This window comes from Pleuronectes platessa, chromosome 3, assembly GCF_947347685.1.
Source record: "Pleuronectes platessa chromosome 3, fPlePla1.1, whole genome shotgun sequence".
NCBI lineage: Eukaryota > Metazoa > Chordata > Actinopteri > Pleuronectiformes > Pleuronectidae > Pleuronectes > Pleuronectes platessa.
In genome coordinates, this window is record NC_070628.1 from 23399541 (window position 1) to 23421025 (window position 21485).

A 21485-nucleotide genomic window follows, 5' to 3' on the forward strand; every position below is an offset into this window, starting at 1 on the left:
AAAGCTCCTTTCTGGAGTAATACAATGGGGTTTAAAGTTGTTTTAAAAGTTGACCCCACAGTTCCACACAGTACGATGGATAATGAAGTATTAGTGAACAAATCAATGATATGGAAAGCATCATGATGTAATGCATCTCCAGATTTGTACAGGATTGCTAAGAATAATAAACTTAGGACATGGGTTAACTTCTCCCCTCATATGGTTGCCAAGTGATGTTATTGAGAAAAAATTCCCAGAGGGAAATTTATTAGATTCTGCCTAAAGCCATATACAGCACATGCAATGTCTCATTTAAAGGTGCCTCAAAATAGCAGAATAAAATACATATTGTGCATATTGAAACCAAGCTGCAGCCGGTGAAGAGAGAAACATTCACTTACATGAACATGTACATGCTGGAACCACAGGATAAGACACTTTTATCTATAAACAACTCTTCGTGGCTTCACTCGTCCCCACTTCTGCGCTGGCGTTATACCTTTTGGTCTTAATCTTTCTAGAACCACCGCCAACCTCCGTGTCTGATCTCCAGGCAGTGCCAAGCCAGTATCTGTATATTTGCTGTCTGAGCGCTCACACACTCCATTCTACTGGGAAAGGAGGAAGTTCGCACTTGGTCCGATCTTTCACAGTTTGTCTCCCTCAGCCAAGGAGGCCAGAAAGCTAGGCCCAGGTCCTTCCACTGGTAGGTTAGTTCACACGTGGCCGAGCGTAGCAGCCAGGATCAAACTGAACTGGCGACATCTGGAGGAAGAGGACCCAAGTCTAGACCTGCAGTTTCCTTCTCAAGCTTGTGGTGATGGTTTGCTGCAGCCCTCTTAGCTCTGGAGGAGGATTCAGGTTAGTGGGTGATTTGCCATGCGGTGTGTCTCCATGCAGCAAAAGCCGCCTATCCCCGTCACCCTCAGTGGCCCCAGGTGACTTCTCAATAGACGTCCAGAAGGGGTGGAAAGGGCATCCAAGAGTACGCAGTAGGCAAGAAGGCCGGCGGTGTCTGGGTTTGGGCATGTCCTGGTCAGCAGAGCATATGGACGCATTGGCTGCAAGAAGGACAGGAGACTGGCTCACAGCATAAGAAATGGTGAATCAAAGCTTGAATCCCCCTGGTCATGAGGGTTTGAAAGTCGAATGCTCCAGACATGATCCTGTGACTGTATGATTAAACAGAGGAATGTAAAAATTGTTCCTCTAATCTTCCTCTGGCTGCTCCAGGGACTCAGTGTACTCAACACCAGACCTCCTTGAGCTCTTAACCAACAACATACTGAAAATGATGGACTCATCACACAAACAGCAGGCGTATTATGGAGTATGGCCAGAGCCCAACCGAAGCTCCCACTTCTCCTTCAAGGCTCTAACTCACCAGAGTGAACCAAAAGATACAACACGGCTCTGCTTTGGTTTGGTTTCATGTGAAAGTGTTGATTCCCATAAGTAGACAGACAAAAAAACATTTGCATATTTCACACAAAGCAGGAAACAAGACAGGAAGAAGCATGACTTGACCTCAATTAAGAGGAGCTGTGTCACCAACCCCAGACACAAGATCTTCAGAAACAACAAATGAAGCGTTTTCTAACACAAAGACGACACTGAGATCGGTTAGAAAACAAGCTCCAGGGAAAATTGACTTCATGCCGGCTAAGAGAAAAAACTTGTGAAAAAGAGGACTGATGAAACATGTTTGCAGGACAATGCCCCGTTTATTCTCATTTACACATAATCAAATTTCTTCTTCGAAGGCCTGCGATGGTGTAATATCAAATATATGTTCAACTGTTAACTCTTATCCACATCGACATTAGAATAATACATTTTATAAATACATCCACATAAAGTTGTTCTTACAGAAAGGTACAAACAGCAAAATTAACTAAGAAATCCTGCATACGAGTTGATTAGGCACTAGTTCTGTAGTGTCAGGTTTTACTGTGTGTGTGGGTTTGTGTGTGTGTGTACGTGTACTTTCAGAGATAACCTGACTTTGCACAGCCTGTCTGTATGCTTAGCCTTCCACGTCTCCCCATTCAAAGTGAAAAAAGCTGGTCATGTGATCTGTCCTGTTGCTGGGTGGCCGGTGGCGGCGGTCTGGACGCTGCGGGCGGCATGCTGCGGGTCCCCTGGCTGCTGTGGTCTGCCGCCTTTGCCCGATCCTCGAGAAACATATCAAATTCTGCAAGAGATGTTTACAGTTAAAGGTGTGTGTGTGTGTGAGTTTGTGTGTGTGTGTGTGTGCTTGTGTTTGTTAACATATGAACACACATAACAGAGCAGGATCTACAAAAACATATTTAAAATTAAATGGCGGTGATGCGACCAGTTACACACCTTCACTGGACACTCCCTCACTTACTGAAGACTGCTGCCCCTGCATGTCCAAACACAAGAAAACACAAAGGCTAAAGTTCACATCATACTCTTATCAATCACTCTCCCTTCTGAAACACAGCGTTAGTTCCATAGAAAACTGTATAGCCTCACCATATCGCCGGATAACCACTTGTCAATATTGTTCTGTGGAGAGTTGCTCGTCTGTGGCATCTAAGGGGAAATGTAATCAAGAGACAGACATGATGACCCTGTGTAGTGGATATGTATACAAACAGAAATACACTTTGTACTTTCAAAGGAAATTCTCTTTTCACATCCTGGTGTGTGTTACTGAGGTTCACTCACTCCTCCTGTGACCTGCAACCTGGTGTCCAGAGCTCCGGCGAGGCCTTCCACTGCTCTTGGGTCCTCATATCTGACACTGGACACAGCCATCAGGGACATATTGTAATAACGTGATGCAATGTGGGTTATATTTAAGTGTATAGGAACTGACAGTTGTGTGGCAGCTGTCATTACTTCAGATTTACTGAAGTAAACTTTTTATTACTTCTTTTTACATTTATTAAATGGCCATATCATAGAACAACACAGGAGATATGAGACAGACGAGGATGACATGCAACACAAGTCCCCAGGTAGGAATCAAACCATGGACATTACATTTATGTGACATGCACTGTAACCATAAGTCCTGATTTGACAATATCAACACTGACCACCACACAATGATTGATACTTTTCTAAAATTGGTAAAAAATCTTTCTTCATAACACAGGAACATGAGATTCATTCACAATCTCCTGATCTCTCTCTATACCTCACTCATTCCTCCCAACCGCAATAAGACTGTACAACTCATTTAACTCTGTCAGAGCCACCATCACAGAACTGCACTAAATATACCTGTCTCCTTGCACTGTGTACCCTGTACAACACTCAGCTCCATATACTGGAACACTTACTTCACATCATATGTGATATGTGTTAATATAAACCATATTGATACTATATATCATTTTATACACTAATATTGTCTTTTGCACACTCTGTCTACATATTCTCACACTCATAGTATATTATAATATCTATTATATAGTCAAATACTTATATTTATACCTCTACTATATATCATATCATATTATATCATACTCTTTGTATATTATTTGTATATATATATAAGTCTATAGACACATATTTATACATGTGTACATGTTATTATTATTATATTTACTATTATTATTATATATACTGTTGCTGCCATTATTACTATATACTGCTATTATATTGGTATAATTACTAACATATATAAATATATATTATGTTATATTATATACTATATATACTGTACTATTTTTATATACTGTCTAACAATAACATTACCAGCATATCATCAGTACTATTACCATCATCTTTCCACTGCACCTTATCTACCTATTTATCTTGTGTTTCTGTTTTTATTCTTTCTACCTCAATATTTTTATTTTATTCTATTGTATTGTATTTTATTGTATTCAAATGTACCGGCTGCTATGACGAATTAATTTCCCTTCGGGATGAATAAAGTAATCTATCTATATATCTATCTATCTATCAGACACAAACAGTGTCAAGTCAAATTGGATCTCTCATGGCGGATGTTAATACCAGGTCTGACCAGGTCCTGTCTGTCCCCAGACAGCACCACTCACCTTTTCCTCTGATCAGCCAGGGAGCTGCCTCTGGTCTGAGCAAACATGTCAAACTCCTCCTCCTCTTCTGAAAAGTAGAGATTCACTCATAAATTCAAAACTCAATGTAACAACAGCCAAGATTTCCTTAATGCATCCTGTAGTCTTTGTAAAACATTACTCACAAGCAAACAAATGGTGAAATCATAACCTCTTTGGCGGAGGTAATAATAAAACCCTTCTGACTGATCCTTTCTCCACATACAGATCACATGTTACAACAATGCATTTCTTTAGGATTTACTCCATAGATCCACTGTTGCTTTTCCTACTATGTATATTTCCCGCTCATGTGATGTCCAGCCACAACATCCTGTTGTTACCATACATAAAACAAATAATAAACGCTAGACTTTAGTTACAAGAAATCATTCATGTAGATTTGTTGTTGCAAAATAAGGCCCATACAGTATGAGGTTGTGGTCATACAGCGTTGACTCACTGTGACTGGCCGGTTGCCTCTGATTGGTGGAGGTGCTTTCTGTTGGTTGGCTGGTTGTTGGGATGACAGCAGGTTGGCTGAGAGTGGGCGGCTGTGGGCTGACATCGATGAGGCTCGTACTGCTGGTAGTGCTCTGCTGAGAGGAGGACACGGCCCACTGAGTGTGAGTAATCTCTTATAGCTAACGTGTCAAAGACAAGAAGTTCACACCTCACAGCTTTTGGAGAAATGCAGTAGTGCGTTCATTATTTCAAACAAAAGAGGAAGACCACATCTGTCATTGTACCTGCGGAGGACTTGAGATCTGGGCCTTGTTAAGTCTGTCAAACCTAAAATACAAACACAATACAATGAACGTGAAATAAAAAAAGATACATACAGCTACTCTTAAAACGAGCCCTGTCTTACTCATTTTAAACAGCAAAGGCTCGGCTGCAGCTCACCTCTCGTAGCGGATGAAGGCGTTGTTGAGTTCATCGTTGACCACGAGCAGCTCTTCCATAAACCCTTCATCCAGCAGCTGGGGGATGAGCTCCACCACCCGAGTCTGCATGTTCTTACACACAGAGTACAGCTGCTGCTCACGGAGAGGGAGAGAAAAGTCAAGATCGTTAAAAATCCTTCATGTTGAATCCAGACCAAGACATGTGTTTTAGGATCAAATGGTATTGACTTTTTTGGTGTAGCCAGTTTTCCTGCAACATCCATATCTCACATAAATCACTAGCTCCTACAATTCCAAGCATTCTTTTGACTACAACACGAGAGGGAATCTGATTGGGCATTCACTTGCTGTTGGAATATTCTGAAAATGTAGTTCCCAACTGGGAAAAGTCACATGACCTCTAGTTTGAAAAACAACTCAGGAATGTCAACGAGTGGCTGACATGATCACTTTTAAACCAATTAACATCATTTTACATTCAGCTCCAAAAGGCAGCTACTTATGTTAGCTTGTCATATTTGTGTCACTTGCAAACTAGACTTTTTAGCGATTTCAGATTTTTTCCTGTTTAACATGCACATTTTAAGTTGTTTATACAGTGCCTTGCATAAGTATTCACCCCCCTTGGACTTTTTCCCATTATGTACTGTTACTAACTGGAATTCAAATAGACTTAAATAAACTTTTTCCCGTTTGATCAACAAAACATGCATAGTACTTTGGAGGTGCAAAATAAATTTTATTGTGACACAAACAATAATGAGAACAAAAAAGTTGACATCTGTTGGGTGCATAAGTATTCACCCCCCTGTGTCAATACTTGGTAGAACCCCCTTTCGCTGCAATTACAGCTGCAAGTCTTTTGGGGTATGTCTCTACCAGCTTTGCACATCTAGAGATGGAAAGGTTTGTCCATTCTTCTTGGCAAAAAAGATGAAGCTCAGTCAGATTGGATGGAGACCGTCTGTGAACCGCAATCTTCAAGTCTTGCCATAGATTCTCTATTGGATTGAGGTCTGGGCTTTGACTGGGCCATTTTAAGACATTAACATTCTTTAATCCAAACCATTCCTTTGTAGCTCTGGCTGTATGTTTAGGGTCATTGTCCTGCTGGAAGATGAACCTCCGCCCCAGTCTCAAGTCTTTTGCAGACTGCATCAGATTTTCTTCAAGGATTTCCCTGTATTTGGCTCCATCCATCTTTCCCTCTATTCTGACCAGTTTCCCTGTACCTGCTGAAGAGAAGCATCCCCCCAGCATGATGCTACCACCACCATGTTTCACTGTTGGGATGGTGTGCTTCGGGGTGATGGGCAGTGTTGGGTTTTCGCCACACATAGCGTTTTGCATTGAGGCCAAAAAGTTCAATTTTGGTCTCATCTGACCAGAGCACCTTCTTCCACATGTTTGCTGTGTCTCCCACATGGCTTCTGGCAAACTCCAAACGGGATTTTTTATGGATCCCTTTCAACAATGGCTTTCTTCTTGCCACTCTTCCATAAAGGCCAGATTTGTGGAGTAGACGACTACTAGTTGTCCTGTGGACAGATTCTCCCACCTCAGCTGTGGATCTCTGCAACTCCTCCAGAGTAACCATGGGCCTCCTGGTTGCTTCTCTGATTAATTTTCTCCTTGTCCGACTCTTCAGTTTGGGTGGATGGCCTCCTGGTAGGTTTGCGGTTGTGCCATATTCTTTCCATTTTATTATGATGGATTTTATGGTGCTCAGAGAGATGTTCAAAGCTCTGGATATTTTTTTATAACCTAACCCTGCTTCATATTTCTCCACAACTTTATCCCTGACCTGTTTGGTGAGCTCCTTGGTCTTCATGATGCTGTTTGTTCAGTAATGATCTCCAACAAACTCTGAGTCCGTCACAGAACAGGTGTATTTATACTGAGATTAAATTGCAGACAGGTGGACCCTATTTACTAATTATGTGACTTGCAAATGTGACTTGTGAATGCAATTGGTCGCACCAGATCTTTGTTAGGGGTTTCACAGTAAAGGGGGTGAATACATATGCACTCAACACTTTTCAGATTTTTATTTGTAAATAATTGTGAAATCCATGTAATATTTCCCCCCACTTCCAAATGATGCACTATTTTGTGTTGGTCCATTACATAAACTCACGATGAAATAAATTTTAATCTGTGGTTATACCATGACAAAATGTAGAAAAGTCCAAAGGGGGTGAATACTTATGCAAGGCACTGTATGTCTGTCAAACCTAATCCAATTTTCTTTGCCCTTCGTTATTATGCAAATATTGGAAGGAGGTGTCAACACGTTGCTTAAACGTTCAAAATACCTCTACAGCCTCCATGTTTTTTCCACATTCTGACTTCAAAGCACATGATCACAACAAAGTCAGAAGACTGACTTCACAACTCAGGATAAAGGACCTTTCCTCTGACTCCTTACTTTGAACATAAAAAGTGGAGCATAAATGGTGGGGGCATGTTATCTCCATCTGTGACACTATGATAAGACATGCTAGACCATTGAGACACATAAAGTACAGACTTGTAGCAGCTCCGTATCATCAGGCTTGCTCTGTCCAGGTACGAGCTCATTCAGCATTTCAGACATCACTGTGAGATTCCCCTTCACCAGCGCCAGCTCGCTACGCAGCTTCTGCTCCTGGATAAATGCAAAGAAAACTAAACACGGCCATTCTACAGTTTGTTTGTTTGTTTTTTGCTAACTGTTAAGGTTAACAGTGATACAAGCAACACAGTTACTATTTAAGTCTGATTTGACTTGTCATAGCAGGAAATAAACAGATGGAATTAATAGTGTTAACACTGGCTCTACTCAAGCATTCACTGCAATGCAATGTAACAACAGACAATGTTATACCAGTAGTCTAAAAGTTATGGAGCATCTATTCAACTTCAGTTTCAGCCAACACATTAGTTAAATAACAGATTAGTTAAATCAATTTGATTGACAGAATGATTTTTTTTTTTTATTATGAAAACAAATGCAAAATAAATCTCTACTTGTGAAATGAATTGTTTTGTGTTTTGCACTGTTGGTCAGAAAAAGTAAAGAAATTCAAGTGTCACATTTTTTTTCTTCTTTTTTTTCTTCTTTTTTTTTTAAACAAGCCCTAAATTGATTAGTCAAGGAAATCAGACATGAAAATACTCATTGGTTAATCATCTAAAGAGGAAATCCTCCTGATTAGAGAAAGCTTAGTTGAACTCCTAGACCTGATTAAAGATACAGTGTTATTTGTATAAATGGTGTTCCAGAGGCTATTTTAAGTGATACCTCACAATTTAATGTGTTTTTCGGGTTGTAGACTCTAAACAGTCATAAAATACGGATTGTTCTTTGATTAAATACATTAATGTCTGTTTTAATAACAGGATATTTAAATAAATCTACATTTAGGGGTTGAACATGGCTCATAATATCACCCAGCCATTGCAGGGCCAATGTTAGAGTCAACACTAGCTGACAGCTGTTATTTGGCAGTGGTACCTGCTCTGCAGACAGCGATGCCGGTCTCTCGTTGGGCTCAACTGGAAGTGAGGCGTTCATTTCCGTCGCCTCTACAGGAGCCTGTGGTTGTGACTGATGAGCTGGAGGAGCGACAGCGGTCGTGTCAAGAGTCTCGTTTTCTGGGATACTCTGCGAGATGAAGGCAGAGAGGTCCAGCATACTTAGATACACACCTTTCTGCTTTGATTTGATGTGGCACTTATAAAATCTGTAGTCTCACCCTGTTTGGAGTGTGGATGGGGGACAGAGCGTCCAGGTCCGTCATGGGGAACTCCAGACCTCGCCTCCTCAAGTCGTCATACACAGTCACCACCCCAGCCAAAGAAGGAGAGCTGCGAAATGCATCCGCCCAGGACTGGAGATGGGAGCGAGAGCATATGAGGCCACATAGTAAGAATGAATGAATCTTCCATCCCGAATCAATAACACAGTAAACAGTCCAAAACAAAGATCACATGTGAAGAAGAAGAAAAGCAACCTCATAAATGTTGAGTGTACTAATTGTAAGTCGCTTTGGACAAAAGCGTCAGCCAAATGACATGTAATGTAATGTAACATGGAGCGAGAAGATACATAAATGAACCTTTAGCATTAACAAGCCTGATTCTGTCAGTCTGATGTTATCCTTCCTACTCGCCTGTGATTACAAACAACTGGTTCTGACCATGAAGCACAGAAATGCATGAAGCTGTTCAAATGACAAAGAATACTGAAGATAACACTGTTGTAAATGTCTGCAGACATAATAGAGTTGAACTTGAGTAAATAATAAAAGCTGTGGGATGTCAACATACAGCAAGAAAAATACTCCCACTGTTAAAGTAAAGGGCAGAGTAGTGCTGACACAATAATGGTCAATCGATTGTTTCAGTTGGTTTTTTAAAGCAAAAATGACAAAACAGTTTTCGATTCCAGACCCAGGTTTAAAATATTAACAGTTTTTTATAACTTTCATTTTCTAAGCTTTTTGTCAAATGTGCCGGAACGAGGGTAACTTTCTCTTTGGCCATAGCTATAGTGTTACCAGTCATCAGGAATTGTTCATGGATATTGGACATAGAAAATGTGTCATGAATATTACTTGAATATGAAAAGAAACAACCAGCAGATTAATTCATAATAGAAATACTCATTGGTTGCATTTGACCGTTTCTATCACACTGTCCCCTGAAGGAAGCATCCCCTTACCTGTATGAGGCTCAGTATCCTGTCTTGCAGGGCAGTGGGTGGGTTAAATTTGGGCAGAATGGAACGAACCAAAACCCCTTCAACGAACTCCTGCGATGCCACTAGGACATGGAAGCGGTGGCCGCAGTTCTTCACACAAGCCTCAAGAACCTGTGAGACCCACGAGATAAGGAGACATATTTAAATCAAAATCAAAACGTAAAAATAAAGCTTTGGTCGTCATTTTCTCATTATGAATGTTGATCCACTATAAGCATGTGCACTGAAACCATTGCCTCTGGACCACCAGTCAATCAGGAGCTGATCTCATGAACAAATTCATAAAGCATTTATATACAGTGACCTACAGATGATTAACTCACAGTAAGGGCCAACATGATCTCTCTGAAGTTCTTGTTTCCTACGATCCTCTTCTTTAGGGCTTTGACCGCATCTTTGGGACTAACAGGGAAAATAAAATTTGCATCAGGTGATCATCACTTTTATTCACCGTTTTAATATTTAAAAAAAAAGAGAAATAAAGGCAATAATCGTAAACAAAAAAGGTAAATCGTTTTTCTGTTGCAGAAGCACTAATGAAAGTAGAGCTGTTCATGATTCAAATGTTCATTGAACGTTATTAGTAAATAAAAAGGTTTTACTGTAATACAACATACACACTTTAGACTTACAGGGACATTCTTCATGGCATCACAAACCCAATGGCAAAAGAACTATAGAACTGGTCTTAATGTAATAATAAAAGCCAGCACCAAAGAAAATAGTTGACCATGAAGGTAAAACTGTAATACAGTGTAATAACTCATCAGTAAGGTTGGGCAGTGTGCATCATATCATGAGACTGTGCTGGGTGGCCTGGATTTGCCTCTTTCATCAGTAATCATGATACTGACTTGTACTGAGAGGTCAAGAACAGGACAATCTCAGTCTCCGCTGGCTCGTCTGCTCCACTGAAGAGATAGAGACCAAAAATAACCAAGCAGAGGAAACGATTATTATCCTTACCCCTCGTCCGTCTCATTGATGATGTCACATATCTCTATGTTGAGCCCCCAGTCCTCTGACTGCAGAGCGCTGCCGGTTGCTCTTTCTGTCAACAGAGGGACAATCAAGAGAAGTTAGATTAATACTACTGACATGGGAACAGGCACGTCACAATAACCAGAAGAAATACTCCCACTATTGAGATAACTGAGTCATAACAGGAAGTCATTTGAGTTGGTCTTTTTAAAGACTATTTTAGAAATAATTTGAGGATAAATGGGTTAATTTAGACAGATATGTGTGTTATGATTCATATCATTTAATTAAATTATTTATTTGAAACAGTACCAATGCTGTGATTAATTATATTATATTAAGACAGGAAACAGGATAACCAAATGACTGTTTCAAGGTCTGCCTTCATGAGGTGCTTTTATTGCTATATCCCTCGATCCTGCACAAAAGTTCACATTTCCAGTTCTGATCACTTGAGGTTACATTAAAGAATTTAGTTTCAATCTTAAATACATTTACAAAAAAAAACTTAGTTAAAAAATACGCTTTAAGTTTGACCTGATTTAATCTTTTTGTGACTTGGCCAAAGTATAAATCAGCTGTGAGCACAATACTGAACGTCAACCTGTTGAACTTGATGTCAAACAGTGGCTTATTTATGTGTGGTTTATCCGGTATTTATGCATGGTGCGTTATGCAGGGTGCATTATGCATACTCCACCAACTCCTGATGGAAACATCTGGCTCTGTAGCTGATAAACACTTCACTATGTTCACCAAGTAGTCGCTAACTTTGTCGCAATATAGTTGCTGGCCAGAAAAACAAAACAACTACAGATAACTTTAAAGTCAGTTTCTCCATATTGATATAAAATGCTCACTAGCAAGGCTTAAACAAAAGTATCTTAAAATAGTGAAGGTCTGCTGCTCTTCAAAGAAGTTGGTTGACTTGCTACGGAGACATTTCATTCACTAGATCCAGATTGTTATTTGGATATGCAACAAATTGCACACAGTCATATATATCAGTCCACTTAACGTTTTTATTCATCAAGATCCATAAATTATTCAATGTGAAATCGGTGAAAATGGTTAAAATCTCACAATGTTACAGAAAGTGAAAAAATAAATCCTGGATATTACATTGCATTACATTTCATTTAGCTGACGCTTTTATCCAAAGCGAAAAACATAAGTCGTGTCATAAGTCGTGTCATAAGTGCATATCCATGATATGGATATGCACATAAGTGAATGGGTTCATCCTTGGCTCATGGCCCAACCTTCTCCAAAATTTCATGGAAATGGTTGAATGTTTTTTCAGACTAACAGACAAACTTAACTTTTCTTGGTATCTATCTATCTATCTATCTATCTATCTATCTATCTATCTATCCATCTATCCATCTATCTATCGATCTATCAAACAAATGAATATGAAAACACAACCTGGAGTTAATTAAGGCAGCATACTCAAAAGATATTCTAGAGTTTTTCTTGAATTCTACATTTCCCATAATACGGCCAAACAATCCATCAGTTTACAGCTTTAGTGCCAAAAAGAAAATGTCAACTTCGAACTCAGGCCGAAATAACCTTGAGGATAATTTAATCTGTAAAGTAAAGAAAAAAATCTACAGTGTGTTTTTATGGGAACTGCACTGCTGGTTGAGGAAATAAGTTTTCACCTCTGACATAAAAAGTTTAGCAATCAAAGCCAGCTTTCTTTGCACTCCACCCCTCACAGGCTCCTCATAATCTCCTTCATTCCTTTCCACCAACACAGCCCTTCAACCCCCCCTCAAAGAAAACCTTCTCCGCTGCTTTTCTCAATCCCATCGGGTTCCCTCCCCTCTCCACCCTGCTGCTGCTGCCTCCACTTCATGTGACTGTCAGCTGCTTGTGTTCTCCTTTGCCTCAGAGGGAGCTGAGGCCACTCGGAAATGTATGTGCTAGAAAGTGAGAGAGGTTGAGAGGAAAGAAGGAAGAGGAAGGTCGGCTTGAGATCTGATGGGTGTGTCATACTCTCTCACTACTCATCACTGTCCTCATGACACCAGTAGCTTCTGCTGGCCTCCAGTGGTTTCACACACAAAAAAAATCACCCTAAATTCAATTTTATTTGTATTGCATCCAATCACAACATATATTACCTCGAGGCACTTTACATTGTACGTTTGAGAGCTTTCAAAATTAAAGAGAAACCCAACAGTTCCCACAAGGAGCAACCCTTTAGTGACAGAGGAGAGAGAGAAACCTATAAAATGATTATTATGTGGGCAGCTGTGTGCATCGACCGGTTGGGGTGAGAGGGAAAGAAAGGATCTGGCAAAGAGGGGAGAGAGAAAGGGAGAGAGAGAGAGAGAGAGAGAGAGAGAGAGAGAGAGAGAGAGAGAGAGAGAGATCACTCTGCCGCCATCAATGAGGAAATATAAATCTGCTTTCAAACTGGCACGACCTCTCATTTCCTTCTTGAACCGGAGCAGCGATGTTTCTAACTGTTGTGAGGCTGTAGCTTCACTCAGCACATCTGTGACTGAGGAAGTGAGAGGAAGCAACAAGCGGCTCTCTGATTCGCCACGGCAGCTTCCCCTCTACCACAGCGACCAATCGCATTCAAGACTCCGAGAACCGAGTCCCGCCTCCTCTGCGTCATTTTCTCTTCAGACTTTTATTTTACGTTTCTGTCATTATTAAACATTTAGGCATTTGAAAGCTAGGAATAAAAGCGTGTTTCAGTCACTTTGAGCACCGTGGGTGTGGTTATAACACGTATATAAATTAATCTACTGACGTGTATTTATTCCAGCAGCACAACGACTCACATTGACACGTAAAGTTTGAAAAGCGAAGCGACTCACCGATTCTCTGGCCGACGGGCGTGGAGAAGGGGTTTCCTATGAGAAACTCCATCTTCTCCCCGAGTGAAAACATGCCGGCAGACTGGCTCCACAGCGTTCAAGTGAAGAGTTAAAGGCTGAGCCGCTGCAGCCTCTGTTGTTTCCTCTCGGATCACAGTGAACACCGCTGCCTCTGAGACGCGCTGGCCCTGTGAGCGGTCACGTGAAAACACGCAGAGCCAGGAAACGCATCAACACACACCGCTGCCCTGTGATCACATCACACACACTCACTCACTCACTCACACTCACTCACACACACACACAGAGGATTAAGACGCTTGATGTTTGATTAAGGCCCCTAGTAATATATATATATATATAAACATTCAGAATTTTCAGGATTAAAAATAAGTAAAACAGATTATATTCCCAAAAAAACGTTAGAGAAAGGTCAATTTGTTTAGGATTTTTTTTTAAAGCAAGGCCATTCGAGATGCTTTTAAAAGACTTAATGGTAAATTGTGAAAACAAGATATACTACACTACTAATAAGAGGTACAGAGAAATCCAATAGAGAATATTATTAACTTTGCAATTATAAACAACATACAAAAATGACAAGCACAACAGTAAAAGCAACCGTGCATAGTAAGAAATGGGTAAATATTTGATTTCAATAAAAGTTCATGGCAAACAGTAAAGGCTTCAGCGTTTTCTTTAAATAACTGAGAGTTGCAGTAGACCTGCAGTCAATTCTCTGGATGCCTGTTCATAATATGTGAAGTATTTAGTTTTGAGTACTTAAAATGAGAAATTCCACAGTTTAAAACTCATTCAAAGTAAAGGCCTTTTAACTCTTAAATGTAAGCACTGAAGCAAATTACCTTATTATTAAGTAAAGTACAAGTATTTCTAAATTGTACTTGAGTTCCACCATTGATTAATGGATTTAATGGATTAGATAGGGTTAGAGTATGGGCCAGTTGTAGGAACATATTTTTTTGTGTGTATAATATGTTTTTTCTGAATCTTTATCTTTGACTTTAGCTGTCAAATGAATTGACATAGACTTGATTATTTTGTTCTGAAACAAAGAATGAGAATATAAAGGTTACATAAAATAACCAAAAGTGTACTAAAATGTGTTAAGTTAGTTTGTACTATATTTCAAATCCAAGAAACGTTGGAGGAAATGTTTAATTCTGTACTGGTTGTTGTACACAGAGACACTGGAGTTTGCTGAGCTGTTAAAATTAAAAAATAAATAACGTTTGCCCAGGCAGATTTTCATTCTAATATTTCACAAGTTTATCTACTAATCTACAGTGTGTCGACTTCGGTAAGACTATTTATTGCCAAACCACTAAATTCTTCTCGGAATGTGCTTCCTCTCAACAAAAGTCTTATGACATTTTTGTCAGTGTTGCGTTGCTGTCTCTGTGTTGTGGATCCTTCAAAACAAAGTTACAAAGTGCTTCACAATAAAACAGATGATGCAACTTATAAAATCGAAAGCATAAGATGTAACTAGATAAAACAATATAAATTGTTCCAACCATTGCAGTAGTTCAGAATATGCCAGTCTTAAGAGATACTTAGTGTGTCTGCCTGAAATCTCCAGGCATCAATCATGAAACATTAAAAAGGTACATTGTCACTCTTAGAATCTAGTCTTATTTATACATGCCTACATTCTCAGTCTCACATATATTGTAGATATCTCATATCTATAAACAGTGCACACTGTGGTTAGTTAGTAGAAATTCCAAATGATGAAACCACAGATAATTCCCTGTCCTGTGATGCTGTGTCTTATGGTAATACCACATTTATGAGAGTAGCACCACCTTGTGTCGTTTTATGTATCCTGCATCACATCAGAAAATATACGTGAGTTATACCTCTTATGTAAAGAGTAGCAGTCACTTACTGAAAATATAAATAATATGCTAAAAGCTAGTGACCATATATGTAATTCTCTGTTCTCTGATGTTGTAGAGAGAGATGTGGTACAACATGTAACAATAACGCCCTTACCTGGACACGTATGAAAGGCAGCTGTACTAGCCACCTCTACTTGTTTCACACATAAACACAAATGACCATTTCCTCTGAATTATTATACTGCTGTTTTTTGCTTTTGTATCTCTTTATATTTTATACTTTAATTCGTCTGCAATCCTTTTTATTATAAAAGCTTGTAATATACACATACATATTTTATCTCGTAAATGCATAATCAAAATGAATCAAATTTATATCTTCCGATATATGTATAAATGGTCTGACCTGCACAACATAACCACATTTGAACACGTTTATCCAAATATCTCCTTATACTTATTTACAAACAGTTGTTTAAATGCTCGAGCAATCATCCTGTGTCAATTCACTTCACTCTCTATACATAACATGTCTATATCTTATCTTATCTTATCTTTGCCGTTTTTTGTGTATTTATGCAGTGTCAGCACTAGGTGGCAGTATTGAATCTAAATGTGATGTGAGGAAGTGATCACTCTGTGATCTGTGTAGTTGTGTGGTATTTTGCTCCTGACACACAACCCCACTCTATGGACAGGGTGTATTTCTGAAGGGGTGAAAGAATGACAGTCAAGTTGATGTACAGACTCTGTTACTTGAGGAAATCTCCTCTTATGTGATCCTGATTGAGGACTTGAGTTGTAGTAAGAGTTGCATCCATAACCTGTGTCTCAGAGAGGAAAGTATGTCCCGATAAATTGAAAGTCAGAGCAAAGCCTGTGCTGTTGTGGACAGTATAGCCCTGATACTTGTTCAGATTCAAACCTGTGATTGTTATGTTTGTGAGCATCCTGATTGTATCTGTCCCCAAACCACAATCCGGTTTCTCAAGTAAATAACCATCACGATAATGTCTGGAGAATGGTGTGTGAAACAGACTACCCCCATTTACCGATGTCATGTTTGAACATGCATACCTGTTCCCAAACAACTCCATGCTTAAATTCCATGTCTTTCTGCTGCTTAAAAAAACACATCTCCATCAGTCCAACATCAAAACACAGAAGAGGGGAGACAGCACATGATTGATCCCAATGCTCTGATTGAACAGCAACTAACATTTTCTGTCTGTGACGATGTAAACTTAGTGACCTTTAAGTTCCTCAGGGCTCTGGTCCACAGTTTCTTTAAGGCCTTTATTGTTTTTATGATCCTTGCGTGTGACTACTCTTTACTGTTCCTTCTCATACATTACCACCATGAATAGATTCTATACATACATCTACAGCTTGCACAGTGTATTTCGGCAGACTTGATGCATTGTGGGTTGAGTAGATAATAAAGAGTCTGATTAGACAGCCCAGAGGGGTGAGGATGAGAAAAACCAGTGTGTTGTCTCTTTGCTCCTGGCTGTAAACGGCCTGGCATGAACCAGCAACTCAAAACCCTCACGCCATTGTATGCACAATGAGAGGTCTGTATCAGGCTCTGTGGACAATGACATGCATGTTTCCTGAATATATATTAGCCTGCCGCAGAAGAAACAGCCACATAGCTGAAAATGACAATAAGGAAACATCTTATTTTTATGACGATGATGAGGATGATGATGATTATTTTTATTATTATATAATAAGCATGTTGTCTTCAATGCTTTGTATTTTTGTATTCCCTTCTCCTATCTGTGAAGCTAATAATTATAATTTACTTATATAGCACCTTTCAAAACAGCTGTTCAAAGGGCTTCACAATGACAACAAATCAAAACAAGAATATAAAACAAGACAACTAGCAAAACAACAATATATCAAAGGCAGCAAGTAAAATAATACTTCATTTGTCAGCATGGTGAAAAGGAAAAATATTAGGTTAATATAGGCAATAGCAAAAGAAGAATAAAGGCAATTGTGTAAAAGTACATTTTGAGAGACAGTTTAAAAACTAAAAGTGAGTTTCTTTACTAAAGTGTTAGAACCTTGACACCTTCGGTCGTCACTCTTGACCAAGGAACATCTAACAGGCCCTATTCAGAAGATCGAAAGGATATTATAAGATATTCTTATTTAATAGAAAAATACCCTAGAGATCTTACCGTAACTTATCCTATCTCAACTTAACTTATTTTAACTCATCATATCTTAACTTATCTAATCTTAACTTATCCTTTCCTATCTTAACTTATCTTAACGAAAGCTTATCTTAACTCAACTCATCATATCTTTTCTTAACTTATCCTAATTTAACTCATCTTTCCTTAACTTAATTTATCTCATCTTATTCGACCTTAACATATCTTACCTTAACTTAAAACTATGCGGGGGGGGGGGGGGGGGGGGGATGTGTAGAAAACGACACAAGAGAACGAGCTGTCACAAAATCACGCACGGCTATGGAAGCAACCAAGAAATTGTATTCATGTATGTAGCAAATGCACTTTGCCTGTGTATGTGTGAGTGTGCGTGCGTGTGTGTGTGGTTGCACTGGTTGTAAAGTGATCCCTCCTACTCCCGCTGGTTCGTTGTGCAGAGGAGGGGCGACGAGGAGGAGGAGGAAGCAGAAAGGCAGGCAGGGAGAGAGAGAGAGAGAGAGAGAGCGAAAGAGAGGGAGAGAGAGGGGTAGGGAGTCAGGCTGTGAATGCTAACGAGCCCCGTTCGTAACCACACGCAGCTCCGTGGGTCGGCTTCGATAAAAAACAACCCGTGTAGCAATGGAGCGGACCGAGGAGCAGCGTTAGAACCACCTACTATGCGCCAGTGCCGCGTCCGCCCCGCAGGCGTGCAGCAGCCTCACCGTCGTCGGCACGTTTGATACGAAGAAGAAGAAGAAGAGGAAGAAGAAGAAGAAGAAGAAAAAAACCACAACGTCTTTTTTTCCGCTGAGTGAAATGTGTCGCTGCTGCTCAGGACTCACATTCTGACAATGGAGATTGAAAATATCGTGGCCAACACGGTTCTCCTGAAGGCGAGAGAAGGTAAGAGCCGTTTAAATGTGTTTGTGTTGTGTTCACCCACCACCACCACCTCGGTCACGGTAGAGCCCGGAGCTGTCGGCGGCAGCAGCCGTCCTCCTCCTCCTCCTCTTCCTCCTCTTCCTCGCTGGGATTTACGCTTCCTCCGTCTCCTCATCCCCTTTGCGCAGCGCTTTGTCTCCGGGCAAAAATACGGAGCATACTGGGCAGTAAACCAGCAGCTTGTAGCTTCCACCACCACCACCCTCGGCAGCTCACATATGTGTTATCGTACCGGGCAGGTTAACACCGGGCCCGCGAAGCAGCGGGGATGAACAACGCAGGGAGTGTTTGCAGCATCGCGCGTTGCGTTAGAGGCTGTGTCGAGTGGATTTCCTCTCACAAGAACCATTGGTTGTTTTTTTGGTGGCTTTTTACAATATAGGACGATTTAGCGGGCACCTAAGTGTATTCTCGCCACACGGCGGTGGATGTGGAGGCTGCTGAATGTGCGCAGTGGGGCTGCGAGCCTCGTTCTCACCTGTCATTGTAGGTCTGCGTTCGGAGCCTCGTGATGGAGGTGGACGTGAACTTGTGGTTTGATTTGATGCGAGAATGATGTGCTGCTTTTCAGCTGAGATGGACTCTCCTAATCTTGTGATAATGGTGGGTTTAGGTCTAGATGGGGACCGGGGGGTACAGCCCACCACCACCAGCAACACCACCGTGTAGCCCCGGCGGCCACCGCTGCTCGGTGGGCCGGTGATGCCACAGCAGCTCACCTGGAGGTGGTGAAACGAGAAGGAGAGGGGGAGGAGGAGGAGGAGGAGGCGAATCTCCATCTGTTTTCCAGGAGGAGGCAGAGCAGAGAGGCTGCTCGGTGGCCTGTGAGTGGGCGCAAGGTGGGTGTTCAATACTGGATCAGCACCCAGAGGGGGGAGGGAGAGGAGGGGGTGGTATTACTGCTCAACGATTTCCACTCGTGTTTTTTTCCTCTTTCCAATCGGACTGGACAGCAGCAGCAGCAGCAGCAGATGTGGTGTATATGGTCCCAGAGTATATTGTGCAACTTGATCCATTTTGCTTTTACATACATCGCTCGAAGGGTCGTGGCTCAGCACCCCCCCCCCCCCCCCATACACACAGACATATATATATATACACACACACACACACACAGAGGCCCTCCCTGCCTGAAAGGCTCACATTTTATGCAGTGTGCGTCGTCAGCTCAAGACCAAACACTGCTGTGAAATGGATTGTTCACAGCACCACCCAATCCGTTTCATAGCAGCAAACAGCAGCTCCCTTCGAGGCAGCAGGCTTTCCTTTACCTGCCATCCAGTGGTGCCAGGCACAGTGTTGTTGTGCACCGATCAGCTCTACAGGCTCGATACCTGTCACAATCTGTGGTCACCAGCGGCTCCAGAATGCCCTCAGTGATAGATCTGACGTGTGAAGCAATCAGAGAGGGGCAGGAGCCTGGTGTCTCTCAACATGAGGCCCCAGAATCACTAAAACATCTGGTGTTAGATCAGTTGCTTTTTTTAATAGAAGATTGTGATAGTGATAAGTTTGGAATCATTTGAGTTGTCATCGATCTTTATTTTATGCGAGGGAATTCGATTATTAGATTAATCGGTAAAGGAAATTATCTGTAGTTGTCCTCTTTCCAAGTTTAAATTTAGTTGGTATAACATGGAGAATGCTGTGCAGCATAAAAAACTGTTTTTCGTAAATATTTCTTCCTGATAATTCACGGTCTTAATTATCACAGAGATTAAATCAGCTAATGGCTCCCTGTTTATCTGTGTACGGTGCATAGGAGACTAATTTGGTTTTAATTCACATTTCCAGTGGTGGATGTTTGTAACTGTCAAAGTGTTTCAATATGTCACAGAGACGATGCTGGTTGTGTTACAACCCCCACGTTTAATCGCATAAAACCCAAGAGAAAACAGCTCCCGTGCATCAGTGGTCAGTGGCCATTCATCGGAGGGTTTTGTCTTCGGCCTCCTTCGTGGACGCAGGTGGCATCGCAGCCTCTGCTTGCAGCAGGACGGTGCTTGCAGAGGCGGCTTTTCATCCGCAGGAGCTGAATCCAAGCCACTGAGTCAGCAAGAGTTTGCCCTGCTGATGTGTCCTTGAGCAAGACATTAAATCATTTGTTCTGTAACTCGCTGACCTCGCTGTAAGAGACAGGAGATGACAGAGGAATTCCCGGTTTGGTGCTCAGTCTAAAATCCACTGCACGCAGAATTGTAAGTTTTCCTAGTTGGTTCTCCATCTCAGAAATAACACTTGGCTAAGATGTCATCCTGCACATCCATCAGTCAGTCTTTTCACAAGATGATCAAAACTTTATTGTACCTGTTGATGTGAAACTGGGTGGCGAGAGTGAGAGGGGGTGTGGTGTGCCTGGTTTGAGTTGAAATGACACATCAGGGGAAGTGGTTTAGAAACGACAGTGTTCCCAGCTCTCGACCCTGGACGCTGTGAATTGCACACATACAATCTGGTACAAAATGTAGACAGGAAAACCACATTTGCATTATTTAGATTTTAACTTTGCCTCAGAGCTACTTAGACTGCCTAAGAGACGGGTGCATGAGGAGGAAGTCTCCTAAAGTTAAGGGAGTTATTCCCATAGCCCCCCTGAGAATATCTACAATTTAGAAAAATTGTGATAATCCCAGGAGGGATATATTTTGGCAGAGATGCAACCCACAGTTTATGAAGATTTAAAAGCCAAGTTTACTGGAATATTTTTCCACATAGCAGTACGTGTCCTCATTGTTCATCTTTAACACCATCAAATTTGTAATTGTTTCGTGAGTCTAAACCCTTTCAAATCTGTTACTACCATAGAATGTGACCAATATTTTTTGTACAGGTATTGGTGCACACATTGGCTTATATTCACTGAAAGCTGCAGTGCATAACGCAGTTAAAAGCCCTCTGTAATTTAGAAACAGAGGAGTCATAGTTTGTCCCGCAGAGTCCACTGTTTACAATACTTTGCAGAACCTGAGTGGGCAGAGCACCCTATCACAGCGC

The 21485-nt window shown here is 41.0% G+C and overlaps 2 protein-coding genes across 4 annotated transcripts in view; one reads left to right on the top strand and one right to left on the bottom strand.

Annotated features, from left to right (window-relative positions):
- Positions 1 to 1679: 1679 nt before the first annotated feature.
- On the bottom strand, positions 1680 to 13761 carry LOC128434180 (target of Myb1 membrane trafficking protein). Of its 2 annotated transcripts, none has more exons than XM_053417845.1 (15): positions 13517 to 13761; positions 10662 to 10746; positions 10019 to 10097; positions 9657 to 9806; positions 8689 to 8823; positions 8448 to 8597; positions 7482 to 7598; positions 4950 to 5083; positions 4793 to 4835; positions 4507 to 4639; positions 4026 to 4092; positions 2680 to 2755; positions 2485 to 2544; positions 2332 to 2371; positions 1680 to 2176 (listed from the first exon to the last, which is right to left on the bottom strand). In XM_053417845.1, exons 1-15 carry the CDS (start codon positions 13587 to 13589, stop codon positions 2031 to 2033), a joined length of 1488 nt encoding a protein of 495 aa, XP_053273820.1. In that variant the 5' UTR covers positions 13590 to 13761; the 3' UTR covers positions 1680 to 2030. The 2 variants fall into 2 exon arrangements, with proteins under 2 accessions (XP_053273820.1, XP_053273819.1); XM_053417844.1 differs by having other exon boundaries at positions 4507 to 4642; positions 13517 to 13759.
- A 4258-nt stretch (positions 13762 to 18019) lies between these two features.
- Positions 18020 to 21485, top strand: part of grk4 (G protein-coupled receptor kinase 4) — a 43657-nt gene continuing 40191 nt past the window's right edge. For both annotated transcript variants that reach the window (XM_053417847.1, XM_053417846.1), the window contains exon 1: positions 18020 to 18452. In XM_053417847.1, the coding sequence (XP_053273822.1) occupies positions 18401 to 18452 (52 nt within the window). In that variant the 5' untranslated portion in view covers positions 18020 to 18400. The remainder of the gene's footprint in view (positions 18453 to 21485) is intronic.